This window comes from Aegilops tauschii, chromosome 2 (assembly GCF_002575655.3).
Source record: "Aegilops tauschii subsp. strangulata cultivar AL8/78 chromosome 2, Aet v6.0, whole genome shotgun sequence".
NCBI lineage: Eukaryota > Viridiplantae > Streptophyta > Magnoliopsida > Poales > Poaceae > Aegilops > Aegilops tauschii.
The window spans coordinates 587,767,956-587,784,546 of NC_053036.3; the positions used below are offsets into that span (position 1 = coordinate 587,767,956).

Sequence of the window (16,591 nt, forward strand, 5' to 3'; positions counted from 1 at the left end):
CTGTGATAGGCTCTCAGTTCTGGTTATCCCCGTGCATTTCCTTCATGGGGAAGCATGAAAGATGGTATTCAAACTTCCTAGAAAAACATTGGTGCCTATCACCTTGGTTTCAGGAACTGTGTAACACCGAAACACTTTTATTTGGGTCACTTCTGGTCCTGTTGTGGATGAAACACTTATGCAGAATAATCGTGTCATCAGACGAGCAATGCCAATTTGAGATCTCATTAATGTATACGTGACAATTTATTTATCTAATATGGATTTGAACAAGTTAGTATCTGTTCTACATAAACATTGTTCTTTTTCTTCAAATGCTCTGAAGTTGCTAACAATGTTCAGTCCAGTGGCGGAGCTTAGTGCAAGTCTGAGGGGGCCATGCCCCCCCCCCCCCATCCCCGCCCGCCCCCAGCCCAAGGCAAAATAATGAAGAAAAATTAATATGCATAGCTTAGATTTGAAAAGAAATCAATTCTTTGCCCTCCTAGTTGTTCATATTTTCGCTATGCCCCCCCCCCCCCCCCCCCCCCCCTAGATTCTTGTCAAGCTCCGCCACTAGTTCAGTCCATAAAAATATTTCTACGACATCTGAAATGAGTGTCTTGCCTTTTGATTCTAGACATTCAGGTGAATTTGTTTGTCCATTTTATTTTATTTTTTCCTATCGTTGTAGTCATCATGTGTAACATTTGTAGCAAACATGGATTGAATATATCACTCTTTTCATTGGCTCTTAAGGCCAATAGCCTTGTAAGAACTCAAAAAATAACGCAACAAATTGAGCCATAAATGCAAGAAAAGTTTGATACGGGACATCATATCTACTAGCTTTTTGTGAGAACAGTGATTCAACTATGTAATTCGGTCCAATGAACTTCTTGATCAAGAGAAGGATTAACCTCCCTTGATGCATTCTGATAAATGCGTGTGGGTGAAGTGGGTCACTGGTCTAGGCAGGATGGTGCCGTAGTGCCGAGAGGGCGGTGGCTGCACCTGTCTTAGTGCGTGTGGACGAGCGATGGCACGATTAATGTTCTGAATGTGTGGTGCCGCCGGCGGTCGACAGACAGCCGGTGCAGTGTGCCAGAAGAAGAGTCCTCGCATGGCGCCCAAGACACCTGGGCGCCACGAGGCTGTGTGGCGGCGGCACAGAGAGGTCAAGCAGTTCATGTTGCTGCAACTTTCCTTTCTTTGTTACTGGGGGTGGGGAGCGGGGTATGATCTGAATGGCAGTTGGATTTGCCAGGAGCAGGGGCGGATCTGGATGGTGTGCCGGCAAATCCCAGAATTGACTACCCTCCCTAATGGGATTGATTGATTTATAAACAACTCAAATCTGAGGTAAATTTTGAGGTGGTTCATGCTGCGCTGGATGAAAACAAAGTACGTAGTTGGTTCCTAAAAAGACTAGCTGCTCATACCTCGAACTCCAAGGAAGGAAGGAGACCCAATGGCCAAACTGGGACGGGGCAGTGGCAGGATGTCCCGGGGGGCGAGGAAGAAGGGGAACGGCAATGGCGGCGGCGACGCGCGTCCCCGAGAGGCGGGAGGACGGGGGCGGCAGTGAGGCGTTGGCAGTCACGGTGACGCTAAGGCACGGCACGGCGGCCGCCGCCGCCCCGCGTTGGAAGGAAGGTCGAGCGAGGGACTGCGAAGGGGCAAGAGGAGGGTTGAACCGACGATGTGAGTTTTGTTAGGTCAAAAAAAAATATATCTTCTTCTAGGTCTACATAATTTTCGTCTATTTTATTTTCATCACACTAAATTTTGAACAGTTGTTTTCAGTGTCAAGTTTGCCGCAACTGTTACGTACGTATACAATCTACACCCTTTGTTTTTAAATGTAAGATGTTTTTTACAGTTCATTGGAATTTGGAACAGAGGCAGTAGCTATTTTGTTAGTGTATTGGGTCCTGCCTTGTTCCAACTCTAATTTGCTCTGGATTATAAGCTGCAGGGAGCCATTTTTCAGTACTGTACAACAGTAGAACTCCAGCAGCTGGGTCTTGGGTGATGAACTGATGATCCAGAGATCTGCCTTACCATAGCCCATTTCAGGAGACAACAATCCTACCTATCAAAGATTATATGAACACACACCGTCTGTCATTAGTATCGAAAACCAATACATGTTTCCCTTCGATTTGTCACTCACGCATGTGCCACCAGTAGCAGCCCAAATTCTCATGTGTAATTCAAACTGTGAGAAGAGATTGCGAGTATACATTTTAATGCCAGCATTTCCTTACCATTTGCGACTTTTTTTAACCATGGACAAGGAACACATCAATTAAAGGATAAAACAGAGGAAGTTACACTTTCTGGTAGCACATATCTTCATCTTCGAATACGCTACTGGCGGCCAACGGAACAAGATAAACGAAAAATGAGCTCGCTTGGGCATTCCATGCTCTTGTAAACTCTGATTTCAAATCTTGATCAGAGCCGGCTACTCGAGATCGATTATTGTGGACCTAGTGAGATCCGCCTGACCAGTCACAAACCTTGTTCGGTTATATATTCCGGGTCTGTTGGGCTGAGCGATCTGTGAGGTCTTGGTGGTTAGCATCGCGGCAACGTCAGACATGGCCGGCCTGTCGTCCGGTGATTCCTGGATGCAGAGAAGCCCAATCTGAATGCACCTCCCGAGTTCAGAGCCGATGTGGGAATCAGGCCGAGAGAGGGGAGGGAGATTCACCGCCGAATCAAGAACAGCCATTGTCCTGTCCTGCTCCCACAATCCCCATGCCTGCAAAACAAAAGAGAATCGCTAACATGATTTTCATGAGATACGGCCAAGACCGTAGACAATTGAGACGATGCAGTTTCTACTTACATGTGAAAGGAGCCTCTGCGCCTCGCCGTTCCTTTGTCCACTAAGGATTTCCAGCAGCACGACTCCGAAGCTATAGACGTCGCATTTGAGCGTCATCTCCGCCCGCAATGACTCTGGTGATGCATATCCACTTTTTTTGCAACACAGACATAACACACCAGTAAAATCATCTGTGAGACCACTGAACATTTGCAAACGAAATAAAAAAAATCATGCAAATATGAACGGAGAGTAGAGTAGAGTGGCTCACGGTGAGTTGACGATGGTGAGGCTAGAGTCGGCCCGCTCAGCGACGAACAGCTTCGCGGTGCCGAAGTCCGCAACCTTGGCCCGCCAATTGTCGTCTAGCAGCACGTTTTGAAGCTTCAAATCTCTGTGGACGACGCTCTCGCCCGATCCCTCGTGCATGTACGCCACGCCTTGCGCAATGCCGTTGATGATATCCAGCCTCTGCCTCCAGCTCAGCGTAGCACGGAGGCTGGGTTCACCTGCAACGCGCAAGCATTTTTTTGCTGTTGGCAAACCAAATGCAAAGACAGACAGAGGAGAACCTAATGATCTATTTTGATCCAAATTCTGATAATAGGCAAGACAAGTTGTAAAATTATATCAACCTAAATAAAATACACAAGTATATGTACCAAATATGTAGAGATCCAGGCTCTTGTTGGGCATGTAGGCATAGACGAGTATCCTCTCTTCGCCTTCGTCGCAGTAAGCAAGCAGGCGAACAAGGTTGCCATGCCGGAGCCTGGCCATCACCTCCACTTCTCTTGTGAAATCACATTTACCTTTTTTCGTGAGAGCAGACTGCTTAAGCCTCTTCACCGCAATCGTTCTCCCGTCAGGTAATTGACCCTAGTGATTGTACAATTGTTAAACTTTATGTTAGTGAGCCTATAATTAAACTGCTGCAGAGTAGACCTGAAGTTGATCAAACAAGCAAATCGGATACAAAGCATTTGAGATCAAATAGATGCGCGCGCACCTTATACACTATGCCAAACCCTCCTTGACCAATCACATGGGTCTCGGAGAAATTCAATGTAGCCTGCTTCAGAGTGTGCAGATCAACTGACGGGACTGTCATAGCTGAACTTTGAGGAATGCAGTCTGCCATATGAGCCAAGTCAGCTCGATTAACATAAGCGCAGTAGGAAAAAACAAATAGGTTAAAAACTATGGCAAGTACCGTTTAGTCGCTTATGCGAGATCTTGTGCTTCCTTCTCCAGCAAATGATGACAAACAACAACACAAGTATTATACCAATAACGGAAGCTACTGGCGCAAGAACAGTCACGATAGCAAACTTCGAGCTCTTTGGCATAGCTATTACATAAGAAAATCATGTCAGGTACGGAGGCTCAAGTTAATTTCAAAATTCAGATACTTTCAGTATGATTTTGCAGTCAGACCAATCCTAATAAAATCTACTGTACTATCTAATTGAGCCAGTATACTAATGTACTGAAAAACGAGGTACAAAAATTGTAATGACTGCCATTTGTTTCGTACCTAGTTCAGACTCGGCCAGCCTGAGGTACAGATCCTGCCCTCGGTCGACATAGCGAAGATCAACCACGTCACCTGTCCAAATGATGCAGCCACTGCCACCACCACCACCTTCTCGGATCTCGGCAGACGCGTAGGCCAAGCACGAGCAGTTGGCGGAGCACCTAGCCCTGCACTCCTCCGTTGAGATGCTCGTGTCCACCGACGCGTTCTGCGTGTCTGGCAGCTTCACGCCACGCACCAGCACGAAGCCGTCCGTCGCCGTCCCATTGCCGCTGCAGTTCAGCGGCACGTTCCGCCGGCACCCGTCTGAGGTTTCCCTCATGTACCACGCTGGTGGTGACGCTGGGCTGAACCCCTGCAGGCAGCCACAGAACGCCGACGACGCCGCGCTGGCGTCACACAGACCGAACGCCCCGCACTTGCCGTAGGCATCACACACGTCCCTTGGCCCTTGGAAGAAGGTCTTCCAAGTGCTGGTGCTGGCGTCCCACACCAGCCGCCTGACCACGCCGGCGTCAGACACCACCACGCGGGTCAGGGGCGCGCCAGGCCTGGCTGTGTACCCGTACGTGACCTCCGATGTGCTGGCCGTCACGTGCAGCGGGAAATCGTGAGCGTACGTCGAGGCCTCTGGGACGCCATTGAACCAGCGCCCATTCCATGGCCCCGTGCGATACGCCTTGGCGTCCCGTTGCCACAGGACAACCTCCGGCAGCCGAGTTGTGTACTCCAGCACGCGGCGGTAGCCCCCCGGAGACGGGTCATCCGGCGACCGCCACGACGTAAGGTACCACTCGTCGCCTGTCCACAGGTTCTTTCCCATCTTCATGCCGGGCAGCAAGGTGTTCGATGGGTGGTCGAACGACTGCCACAAGATGGTTTTGCTTCTCTGGTCGTGTAAGACCAGGTTGCCGGACTCCTGAAGCTGTGCCTCCACTGAGGAGGTGTTGGGGGAGTTGGATGACCACGCCACCTCACCGGAGCCACCGAGCAGGAGAAAGTCCCCCGTGTCACTGGCCACCACCAGCACACCGGAGGTGTCGTCAAGAGGGTGCTCACAGTTGGCCACCCAGCAAACGGCGTCGCTGGACACCGAGAACCATATCCCGAGGTATCTCTTGGCCGACGCACCGGGAGAGAAGAATCCCAGTGTAAATGTGCCACCGGCCGAGACGAGTGTCTCGCCGTCAGTGACATTCTGGCCCTTGCTGAATGTGTCAGTAGCACCGGCGGTGATGGCTACAGGGGAGAGGAGTATGAACAAGAGGAGGAGGATTTGAAGAGTGCAGTTTACCGCCATCATTAGGGACCTTCCTCCTAATCCTAAGCAAAATATTATGGCTAAATTGGCTACAGGGGAATGCACCAACAGCTAAGCTAGGCCACCGTACTTATCGAGGGGCGATCTGATACAGAAATTCTTAACTAATAACGCTAAGACTCTGACTAACAGCTAAGCTAGCCAGGTCAGAGTTTGAATTTGTCCACTTATCCTCGAATGGAGGGAACGGACTAGATGTGGTATTTTTAGTTTTTTACACATATATAGAAGTTGCAAGTGTGCAACTGCGGACGCAATATATATGTGTCCATGCAGCTTACCCCTTGCAGGCTAAGGAACATTCACGTTCTAGTGGAGTAGTATTTTCTGCATTCAGATCTAGCTAGCTGTACGCTGCATTCCTCTGTGACTGTTCGGATAAAATACTACAGGTCCATGATTATGGTAAGGTCAATCAGTGAGAAAGTCAACATGTCAGCTAGATGTAGGAAAATTTGACTTTTCATCAACAAGAAACTACTGAATGAGGAAAACCTAAGACTCTGGGTATTACGATGGACTATTATATAACTACACTAGAGATTTAGACCTTTAGTCACCAAGGTCCTTGGTTATTACTACAAGCCAATATATATTGTCACATCATTGTGGTAAATATCCAGTCAATAAAGCTATTTAGCAAGCAACATTGTGATCATTGGTGCCTAAAGTTCCCATGGGCAATTACCAATACTTACTTGGTAATAGTAAGTCACTGAGCAAACCAAATCGTAGACGCCAAGAATCCAGAAATTAAAAAACAATTACCTCTTGGGCAATTTGGCGAACACCTTGTGGGCGTCTACCTCCTCGCCGGGCGATTTGGCGACCGAAGGTCGGGGGAGGGACAACGGCGCGCGAGGAAGGGGAAGGAGGGCAGGCGACTGCGCGGAGCCCCTACCGTGCTCCAGCCCGCGACGGGAGCTCAGGACGGATGACGAGACGCCGCAGGAGATGGAGGAGGTGCCCATGGCGGATGGTCGCTGTGGACCGGCGGCCTCATCAGCAAGAGAGGAGAGGCGGCGGAGCGAGCTAAGGCACTTGGAGACGGGCGCTCTCACGGGGCGGCCGTGGCGGCGAATGAGTGCCCCCGGCAGCCTCTTGGCGGCGACGCCGTCGGGTGCTCGCCGGCGGCGGGAGGTAAATGTCCTTGGCGGAGAAAAGAAACTCCAAAAAAGTACTCCCGTAAAAGCCTGTTTGGTAAACACTTGGGCAGGGGAACGAGAGTTTGCACAAGAGTGTTTATGAAGAGAGTAGTCATGGGAAGTAGATTTTTACTCCCATTCCCTTGTTTGGTATATGATGGGAATTAGCGTGAGATAAAACTCTACTCACGAATTAACAGGGTACCCCTGGGAAGAAATAGGTGGGAATTGGCTTTCTCAACTCTCATTCCCCTTCCCACTTAAACTCCCATTCCCTCTAATCAAATAGTGGACTTTTAATCTCCTCACCCCTCAACTCCCATTCCCATCTCGAATTCCCTCGAACCAAACACGTTATAAGTGATGGCCCTTCCGTGTAAAAAGTTCATTTTCCCCTGACCAAGATGATGCAAACAACTTGCAAATTGAAGCGCGCTCTCTCTCTCTTTTTTCAATGGACAGACAAATTCAAGTGTTGGACACATAAAAAAAGAATCAAGTTTTGGAGAAATGAAAAAACCTTGTTCTAAAAGCCGGAAATTAGGTGAGTATACTACATACAACTAACTTATACTCCCTCTCTCTGTATCTAGACAAATTTAAGACAAATAATCTGAGACGAAGGTAATATGAGGTAGATAATGAGTAAAAGACTATTCTTATGTAAAACCCAAACGGACGGCCGCAGACGAAATGGGTCGCCCGTGCCCCCAAGCCCACGCCGAAGCCGTCCGCCGCCCCCGAGCCCACGCCGACGCCGTCCGCCACCCACGCCGTCACCCTCTGCCGCCCGGCAGCGCCCCTGCGCCACGACCCGCCCCCACCGTCGCCGTCGTCGCCGGCCACGCCCCTGCCCCGGCCCGCGCCCCCCACCGTGGCCGTCGCCGACGCCCTCGCAGCCCCCGCCGTCGCCCTCGCCGGTCGCCCCCGATGTGAGCCGCCGCTGCCACGGCTCTGTTCAGTGCTTTTTTTCATATAATGTGTATTATTTTTTTGTTCATTGCATTTTTTTTCATATATATATAGTATATATGTATGTGGTAGCTATATGATGAATGGATGTGGCTATGTATGTATGAATATAATGTTCATAGCATTTTTTTGTTTATATATGTTTTTTTCATATATGTATTAATCTTTTATTTAGGTTGTTAGTAGATATCGATTTTAGGTTAGTATAGAGGAAAAAGTAAAATTAGTAAGTACTACTTGATTTTAGGTTAGCGCTTAGTAGTTGAACTAGTTGATTTAATAAAACTACTTTATTTTACTATATATAGAAGTAGTTTATTTTTAGTAAGTACTACTTTATTTTATTTATAGTAAGTGCTTAGTAGTTGAACTAGTTTATTTAATAAAACTACTTTATTTTACTATATATACAAGTAGTTTATTTTTAGCAAGAAAATTAATAGAACTAGTTAATTTTTTTAGTTAAAGCAATTATTCCCGCATCGACGTCGACGATGCCAATCCCGCATCCTCGTCGTCGACTCGGCGGAGGAGGCCGGCTTGATCAGAGGGGCCATGTCCGGGACTGGGCTCCGCCGGGCTGGTTTTGGGAGGTGCTACCTTCCGGGGGGCGTAGGTTGGTGAGGAGCCAGCCTGTCGTTGACTCGATCCTTATTTGGTGGCGGTCGCATGGGCCAGTGACGGTGCCGAGGCTTCCGGACACCGCGGAGGTGGTACGTCACCGTGTCAGCGAGGAGGACCAGCACGTCCGTCGCTACATGGTTGCGTTGGAGGGCAGGTTCGACAATACCTGGCAGGTTCTTCAGGGATCTCACTGGAGCTATGATCCTGTGATGGTTCCTTCCCTTTGGGTGTCCACCGCCCGCGCCGATACCCGTTGGGCGCTACGGTTCTAGCTGTACTGACGATATGTATGATAGTATTCGAGGTGTATTAGTGATAATATTCGACGATGTACGGACGCATGGAGATGATGTAGTTTTGCTTATAATTGAATGCATCCTAATTTGAATACTACTTTATTTTGTGATTTGATTTTGCTTATTGAATGCTCAAATTGGAAAACTACTCCTACTTTGAATGCTAAAATTGGAGAGCACTATGCAAGGCGTATGCATATGATTAGTTGATAGCTTATAGGGTTTTTGTTTTCGCAGAAATCTAGGAGCCCCCCTCCATCATCCCCGCCGTCGTCCCCGTCACCGACCCCCTCCGACCTCGAGGTGAGACCAGCCACGAACCGGTTTTAGAAAGATAATTAAACGATATTTCGGGTTGACTTTAAGTCTATTGAGTCTCCACCATATATGAGAGGACGAAGAATCCCGACTATTGTCGTGGGGGTACCTTCTCCTTCGTTCCCGTATGCTAGACAATTTGGTGTAATGCACTCGAGAACGAAAGGAAGGAGCTACCATCACCGACGGTCGCAAATGTCTGAGAGGAATCAGTGAGGGAGAGTTCCACCATATATATATATGAGAGGACGAAGAATCCCGACTGTTGTCGTGGGGGTCGCTTCTCCTTCATTCCCGTGTGCTAGACATTTTGGTGTAATGCACTCGGGGATGAAAGGAGGAGCGACCATCACCAACGGTCGAATGTATACACCACGTGAGCTAAGAGTTTTCAAGAAAAGACTCGACAAACCGATAGTCAACCCGTGATGAATAATAATGATCTAACTTAGATTTTTTTAGTACATATATATAATTGTAGACGTTTAATATTTGAATTATGAACATAGGAAATGTCGTACTCGGACGACGAAAGTCTCCCGGGGGAGTGCGACTGGTGCCACGACGACTGAGATCTGTGCGACAGGCCTCACCTGGACGAAGATCGACGCTTCAGTATTAAGCTGGAGGAGACCTTCGATGTTAAAACGGTACACAACGACGACAAGTGTTATTTTTTTGTAATTAAGCACGACTTCAACTATTTCAACGTGTACTTTTCATCTTTTACAATTCGATTAGCTTATCCCATGCCATGCAAGCCGCTACGTCTTGGAGAGGATGGGTTTTGAAGACCATGAAAGTATGGAAACAAAGAAAATTGACCTAAGGACCCATCATGATATAGATTTTGAAGTAAATCTGTATAATTCTAAGAGCGTAACCCATTTTGGTAGCAAAAATTGGAAGCATTTTGCAAGATGTATGGTTTTGATGAGGGTATGCTTGTCACCATGGATCTTGGTGATCCTGACATCGAGCAAGACAATATGGACATTTGGGTCCTTGTTGATACGCCTTCAATTCTACCGCTATGTGAGTTTCTCAAACATAGTTATTAGCTAATTTATATTGTTCATTTCAAAATAGTTGATAGCTTATTTTCATTGACAGCTTATTTTGATTGTTCAAACAATGTGCGGAACATGGTAGACAGAACCTACTACACCGATGGCTCTGAGTTAACTTATAAGGAGAAAACTCATCTGGTCGAATTTTGTACTGATCTTGAAAATTACAATATCTATTGTAAAACTCCTCCACATTATGGTCAATACGTGCCACTAGTGCACGTGTTGAACTACGGTAACTACTATGGAGATACCCTGGTAAGATTTCTTACTATTACGACATCCGTGCATCTTTTGCATACTTCTAAAACTAGTACATCATTGCTAACTATGAAGTTATTACTATGTTTTTCAACAGATAATCCCAGAGGATTGTGTGCCTCATTTGATGTATCAGAATGGTAGCCTTGATGTTTTGAACATACAACCAGGTCATCCTACGAATCTCAACTGTCCATACCGGATTTCTAAAAGAAGTGGAGACATGAAAATCAAAGAATGGAAAAAATGTATGGACAGTCGCAAGGAGGTTCTTGGAAGCAAAAGGAAGCGAAGCGCAAAAATTGAAGACAGGATGATCTCCATTCTCCATAATGGAGAGTCGGGGTCTATATTGTTTTATGCTATTTTACCTTAAAGAGGGTATTTAGGTCCTACCTAATACTGATGATCATGTGCTAAGAACAATTAAGTAGGGTTGGTTCGATGACTATGAGGATGATGATCGTATGACTTGTTATTAATAACGAGTAGAAGTTGTATGATGATGATTAGTAGGACTTGTTATTATGATGATGCATGATGCGGGCATGAAGAGTTATTATATATCAGTGGGTGAAATGAACATGGATTGGAATGAAGTGAAGGCAACAAGCATGTGGTGCATGTCGAAAGTAGTACTAATCCAAACTTGATCAAGTTAGAATTAATATTACTTTCGACATGCACCACATGTTGCCTTCACTTTAATCTAAGCCATGTTTAGGCATAGCGGTAGCGTTCGTAAATCAAGCACGGAAATAAGAGATGACAGTTCTCTCTGTTAGCTAGCTTACACACCCTAAATTACCCCCTAAACCCTCCCCCTTTCAAAAAAAAAACCGCAGCCATTGAAATGCTGACGTGTGGATGCCTTTTGGTCCCGGTTGGTGTCACCAACCGGGACCAAAGGCCCTCCTGCCTGGGCTGGCCGCAGCGGCCACGTGGAGGCCCATCTGTCCCGGTTCGTGTAAGAACCAGGACTAAAGGGCTAGGACATTAGTAACGACCCTTTAGTCCCGGTTCAACAACCGGGACAAAAGGCCCTTACCAACCGGGACAGATGACCCTTTTTCTACTGGTGTGACAACTTGCTTGAAGTACTACAAATAGCATCCAATGTGAGTAAAATGTATATTTCACTGTGTAGCTTCTGTGGCAACAAAACAGCTCCTATCTAAAGCAGAAATCACATGCTAATCCGCCTAGCCATATGTACATGACCAACTAAAAAGCCCATTCATAGCTAACCTAGTAGTTCATTTAAGAACCATTAACGTTTGAAGAAAGGAAGACAACATATACAGGTATATCGTGTTTAATGGGACAACATGCGAGATCCTCAACAACTGAATGTACTATCAGTCGTGATGACTGAACCTTTTATTCTATGTGTCTTACTGCAGCATGACAATGACAATAAAGAATAAGACTATAAGGTGGCTGGAATGGAAAGTCTAACTACAAAGTAGTACCAACTTGCACGGACGGGAACTTGGTGCTCTCGGGTACCCGCGCACCCTATATGTTCTAAAAAGAGGGCGTCTTTGGGGTGATCTCGTAGTTCCTATGGGGTGGAGACAATGGGGTCGGTCCATGGATTTTCCTTCCTTTTGCTACATTTCGCTCAAAGGGTTGAAGGGAGATAGTGCATCAAGTTATTCGCAAGGGCCAACTTGATCCTCTTCCCCAGGGATCCCAGATGAGGGAAGCCTAGGAGAGCCGCCGACTCCAACTATCGTCCATGTACGATCCATACTAGATCTGACCAACTGCCCATCCTACCTCCTCTATCTTTTTGACAGCCCATCTTTTTGTCTCAGTAGAGTCTTTAGTAATTAAAAACAAATCAGAAAATTCCAAATCTTTTTTGGAATCAAACATGATCAGGTATTGTACTCATATAAACAGTTTGGACAAAAAATGATTCATATTGACTTCAGGGCAAAAAAGACAAGTTTATGACGATAATATAGCATGTATAGTACTTATATATAGCTTTTTTTGCTACAACGAAAGTCATTCTCTGACCAAACCAATCTTTTTGTATGACTACAATATTTGATCATGCTTGATACCAGAGATTCAGAATTTTTTAAACTCTTTTGAATTACTAATTTTTTTTGCATATAGGGTGCGCTGTTTCCCAGGTTCTCCTTCATATTTTCCCAACTTGCACACATTTAAGATTATTTGAGCTTGGTTTCAGAAAACCTAGAACATATATTAATAGAAAAATGCCATGTAAAGTACCCAACAAATTAACTGGTTACGAACATCAGCTGGCCAAAGTTTTGTCCATTACGCAATAAAAATAAAAAAAGTAGCTGGTGTACAAGGGTTGTAACAACCCCTCAAGCACATCTTACTGGTGCTGCTATTATGTTCATGAGATGACTCTTGAACTAATCGTACAATACCAGTTGAGGAATTGGAGAAAAGCAACACATAAACATTCGAAACGAGATCAGATTATGACAAACATTTCAAGTGGACTACAAGAACCTGCAGTACCATGAGCATGTATTTTTACCATAGATTCTTAGTTCATGGTAGGATATATACCTCTAGCCTCATTTGCATACACACTGTATAGGATACTTCAAAAGTGTGCAGTATGAATTAGATCTGTGGAACTAAATATGCGGATTTGGTAAGTTTGAAAGAGGTGATGCTTATAGAGGAGAGAAAGCATGGTACCTGGTCAGATCTGCGGCAATTAAAAATGGGCTCGACAGGCAAAACAGCATTGTGTTGGTGGTGGGTTTCATCCGGCCTCTTGGTGCAGGAGGAGTCCAAACGAAACCATAACGTCTCGCTGGTGGGTTGGAGCTTGGCCCGGCCGGTTGAGGCGGCAACGCTTGCACAAACCAATGGTGCTCGCATAACTTTGCTTCTTAACATATAATTCTACAATTAGCAAAGGGTTAAAACAATTAGGATTCTAGACCAGCAAAAACCAGGGAACTCGAAAATTAGCAAAGCAGAATACCTAAACATGAGAAAACATATAGTTGTTTTCTACTTTTCTAAGAAAATTTAGATCTCTGCTACCAGCTCGAAAGCTCGAATCATTCAACTGAATCCAAGGTGCTGATACTACTAACCTTGAGATTTTCGGTGACATCCTCAGTTTTCTGGTGTGTGGACAAAGCATACCTTAACACATCACCTAAATCTTTAATAGGTGGTCCAAACATCAGTACTCATGTATCCAAGAGCATGGATCCGAGAGGAGAAGGTTGGGCCAGCAATCTAAATCCTGATGTGCTGACAATTCACCCGTGAGTTTCCTTTATGGAGATTGAAGGTAATAAAAAAGACATGCATTAGATAATGTAAGAGAGAACAATCTGAAAACTAAGAAGAACTCAAAGTCTGAAACTTTTGGTAGCTGAATAATAATAATATAATAATAAGGAATAACATGACAAAGAATGCACTTTTGTAAGCTTAAATTATGAAGAGAACAACGAATTTTGCACTATCCACACTCCTAAGAGGCCCAATCAAATAATACTGCTGGAATTTCCCTGCGGCGATCATGGTGAAGAGTGCCATCCACACTCTTCAGAAGCCCAATTTTGCACCATTGTCCATTAAAGCATACTCCATAAGTTCAGGAAGCAAATGCAAGAGATATATAGGTGAATCTTTGCATCCACCATCCAGTCTTGGTATGCTTGAGGTAAGGTGCTAAATCTCAGGTATCTAGTTTACCAGGTGTCCAAGAAGGATGGGGATAACAAACATCAAGATGCCAGCTTCCAGCTTACATAGCAGAGACCTGTCAGAGTGCATTTTTTGTCAGACACATTTCACATACTGAACTTTTCTATCAATGAGTGCAAGGGTTCAGCCAGTGAACTACTCAATCTTCTCACAAAAAATGAACTACTCAATCACATATTCAGAATGCATCAAGTGAACATTTGAAGATCTCATTAATGAACAGCTAGGTATGCTGTAGAAGGAATCGAGATGCACCAATGAATTCCACAGTCCATTTCCATTCACAGGCAGTTAAGCACATGTCGTCATCTAGAATATAAATCTAGTAACTATTATTAGATGAAAAACGGAAAAATCTTACAGCGCTATGACCCACATGGACAATAAACAGTGTTTATATCTTTTTATACTAATCAAGAAAACTCCACTACTACATAGGAATGAAAACAAAAATGAATTCAATATGTATATATGCATTAAACCATGATGAACTCCTAGTTTCGGCCTTTCCTAGGCCTGTAAGAGTCGACCAAAAATTGCATTACCAAAAAAATCAGCGGCTGCAGCGGCCAGGATGTGGTTACTACAGAGACAGGGTCGTATAAGTCGTAACTAAGAATTCAAGGGCTAGCTGCTGGAAAAAAATTGTGGGCCCTGAATAGGAAAAAAGAAAACAATCTCCTACCTAGTGTTGGTAAACTTTACAAACATGCATGTGAAGAAAAGCATATGAAGATAGCTTTTCTATGTGTAGGCATTGGCTGTGAAGCAAGCTGGAACAGGCTATCAAATACAGTATGTAGTAACTAAAGCAACTAATTTATCCACCTCTTCATCCTTGGAAGCCCTCGTATTGAAAAGTAAATGCATGAACAAGGTCCAAGTTTAAGCATCAGAAAAAAATTTAGAAGAAAAAGATGACAACAAACCAATTCTTGCCTGATGGATTTCATCATTTTGCTCTTCATACGCTCCCTCAAATCCCACATCATACCCTCCTCCTATAGGAGATTTTCAAATATGTGAATGTCAGACATGTGTAAATTCAGAAATGCACATATAGGTTGCAGTCGTATCATGAACAGTTAGTCAACCAAATCCGCGGAATCGAACAGGGGGAGAGGGAGAGAGGCATGGGGAAGAGAAGAGGGGCCATAGCACCTTGGTCATGGTCGCCGTGCTTGCCGTCCGTGCGTGGAGCAGCCAGTGCCCATCTAGAGGTAGCCGGTTCGTGCTTGGTCGCAGCCAGCTACAGGCGTTGACGACCTGTGTGAGAAAATGAATCAGACTTGCGCGAGTAATAGCAACGCAGCATCCAAATTGAATCGAACCGAACCAAGGGGAGAAGAAGATGGGTGTGAGAGGAGCTTGTTGACAGCGAAACTCTGTCGCGTCGTCGCCGGAGAAGAACCTCGTAGAGCAGCCTGGACCCTCTCCTGGCGAACTCTGGCCACGGAACACCACGCCTCCCTCGTCCGGCCTCCCCTCTCTCCCTCGCCCACCGGCCACCGCGGCCACGGAATGCCACGCCGCCCTCGTCCCGCCTCCCATCTCGCCCTCGCCCTCCGCCCACCGCGGCCACGGAAAGCGACTCCACCCTCATCCGGCTCCCATCCCCCCTGTCTCGTTCCGGCAACGGGGCACATCGGCGATGTGGATTTGGCGGAGGCGGAGGCGGCGGCAAATCGGCAGGGGAGGAAACGAGAGAGAGGGTTGCGTGTGTGGGTTCCAAGCCTTCGTGGGAAAGGCAACAGGCATCGCTCTCATTTCCTCCTTAATCGTGTGTGAAGGCGCCCTTTCTTTCTTCCTTAATCGCTGCCTTTTTTTCTCCTCAATATTGTTCCTAGACACGTGGCATCGCTCATTGGTCGCCCAGCAAGTGCACCTTATTGTTTTGGTAGTAGACGTTCAATCTCTTGCCCTGCATGTATTCATAGACGAGTATCCTCTCCTTGCCTTCGTTACAGTAAGCAAGGAGGCGAACGAGACTGCCGTGCTGGAGCCTGGCGATCACTTCTACTTCTCTCGCGAAATCTTTCTTGCCTTTCCAAGTGAACATGAAGATTTCTCGCGCGGGGGAAATTAGTCCTTGTGATCCTGTTGAATCACATGTTTCTGGTTCATAGGTATGGAAGCAATTGTGCTCTTGAACCAGTTGAGTACCCTAATATTGATTTGTACACCATTTTTCTACATGCAAATAATACCATTTTCTTGTTATAAAAAAGCCTTGAACAGTCCTGGCACCAAACTGAAACAACAATTCCAGGTAGTTCATGCCTTCGTACTAGCAGTTCTCAAATTTGAAAACCGCTGTGCTCTGGGCATTGATTCATACATACCAAAATCCTTGATAAATAAAGTGTATTCATGTCAGTAGTGGCTTGTTAACGTCCCGTGGATTGGAAAATTAAGGACGTGGAGTGTGAGAGCCTGGGAACTTTTGTTCCAGCCTAGTACTGTAGTTTTTCAATTCTCCAGAGTTGTGTTCAGGTTCACATTC

General features: G+C 45.8%; 2 protein-coding genes across 5 annotated transcripts; both read right to left on the reverse strand.

Annotated features, from left to right (window-relative positions):
* Positions 1-2,152: 2,152 nt before the first annotated feature.
* LOC109744816 (receptor-like serine/threonine-protein kinase SD1-8) lies at positions 2,153-7,613 on the reverse strand. 3 transcript variants are annotated; one of them, XM_073509076.1, is made up of 8 exons: positions 6,442-6,852; positions 4,353-5,591; positions 4,029-4,166; positions 3,825-3,949; positions 3,478-3,694; positions 3,087-3,348; positions 2,837-2,966; positions 2,153-2,749 (listed from the first exon to the last, which is right to left on the reverse strand). In XM_073509076.1, exons 2-8 carry the CDS (start codon positions 5,179-5,181, stop codon positions 2,450-2,452), a joined length of 2,001 nt encoding a protein of 666 aa, XP_073365177.1. In that variant the 5' UTR covers positions 5,182-5,591; positions 6,442-6,852; the 3' UTR covers positions 2,153-2,449. The 3 variants fall into 3 exon arrangements, with proteins under 3 accessions (XP_073365177.1, XP_020159555.1, XP_020159545.1); XM_020303966.4 differs by having other exon boundaries at positions 3,087-3,324; positions 4,353-7,613; XM_020303956.4 differs by lacking the exon at positions 6,442-6,852 and having other exon boundaries at positions 4,353-5,906.
* A 342-nt stretch (positions 7,614-7,955) lies between these two features.
* LOC120973774 (uncharacterized) lies at positions 7,956-15,822 on the reverse strand. Of its 2 annotated transcripts, XR_012203380.1 has the most exons (6): positions 15,425-15,822; positions 15,250-15,354; positions 15,028-15,089; positions 14,077-14,143; positions 13,464-13,649; positions 7,956-13,266 (listed from the first exon to the last, which is right to left on the reverse strand). XR_012203380.1 is itself a non-coding variant. In XM_040399882.3 (5 exons), the coding sequence occupies exons 1-5, from the start codon at positions 15,689-15,691 to the stop codon at positions 13,635-13,637; spliced, it is 441 nt and encodes a 146-aa protein (XP_040255816.1). In that variant the 5' UTR covers positions 15,692-15,787; the 3' UTR covers positions 13,512-13,634. The 2 variants fall into 2 exon arrangements, 1 of the variants encoding a protein (XP_040255816.1); XM_040399882.3 differs by lacking the exon at positions 7,956-13,266 and having other exon boundaries at positions 13,512-13,649; positions 15,500-15,787.
* Positions 15,823-16,591: the final 769 nt, after the last annotated feature.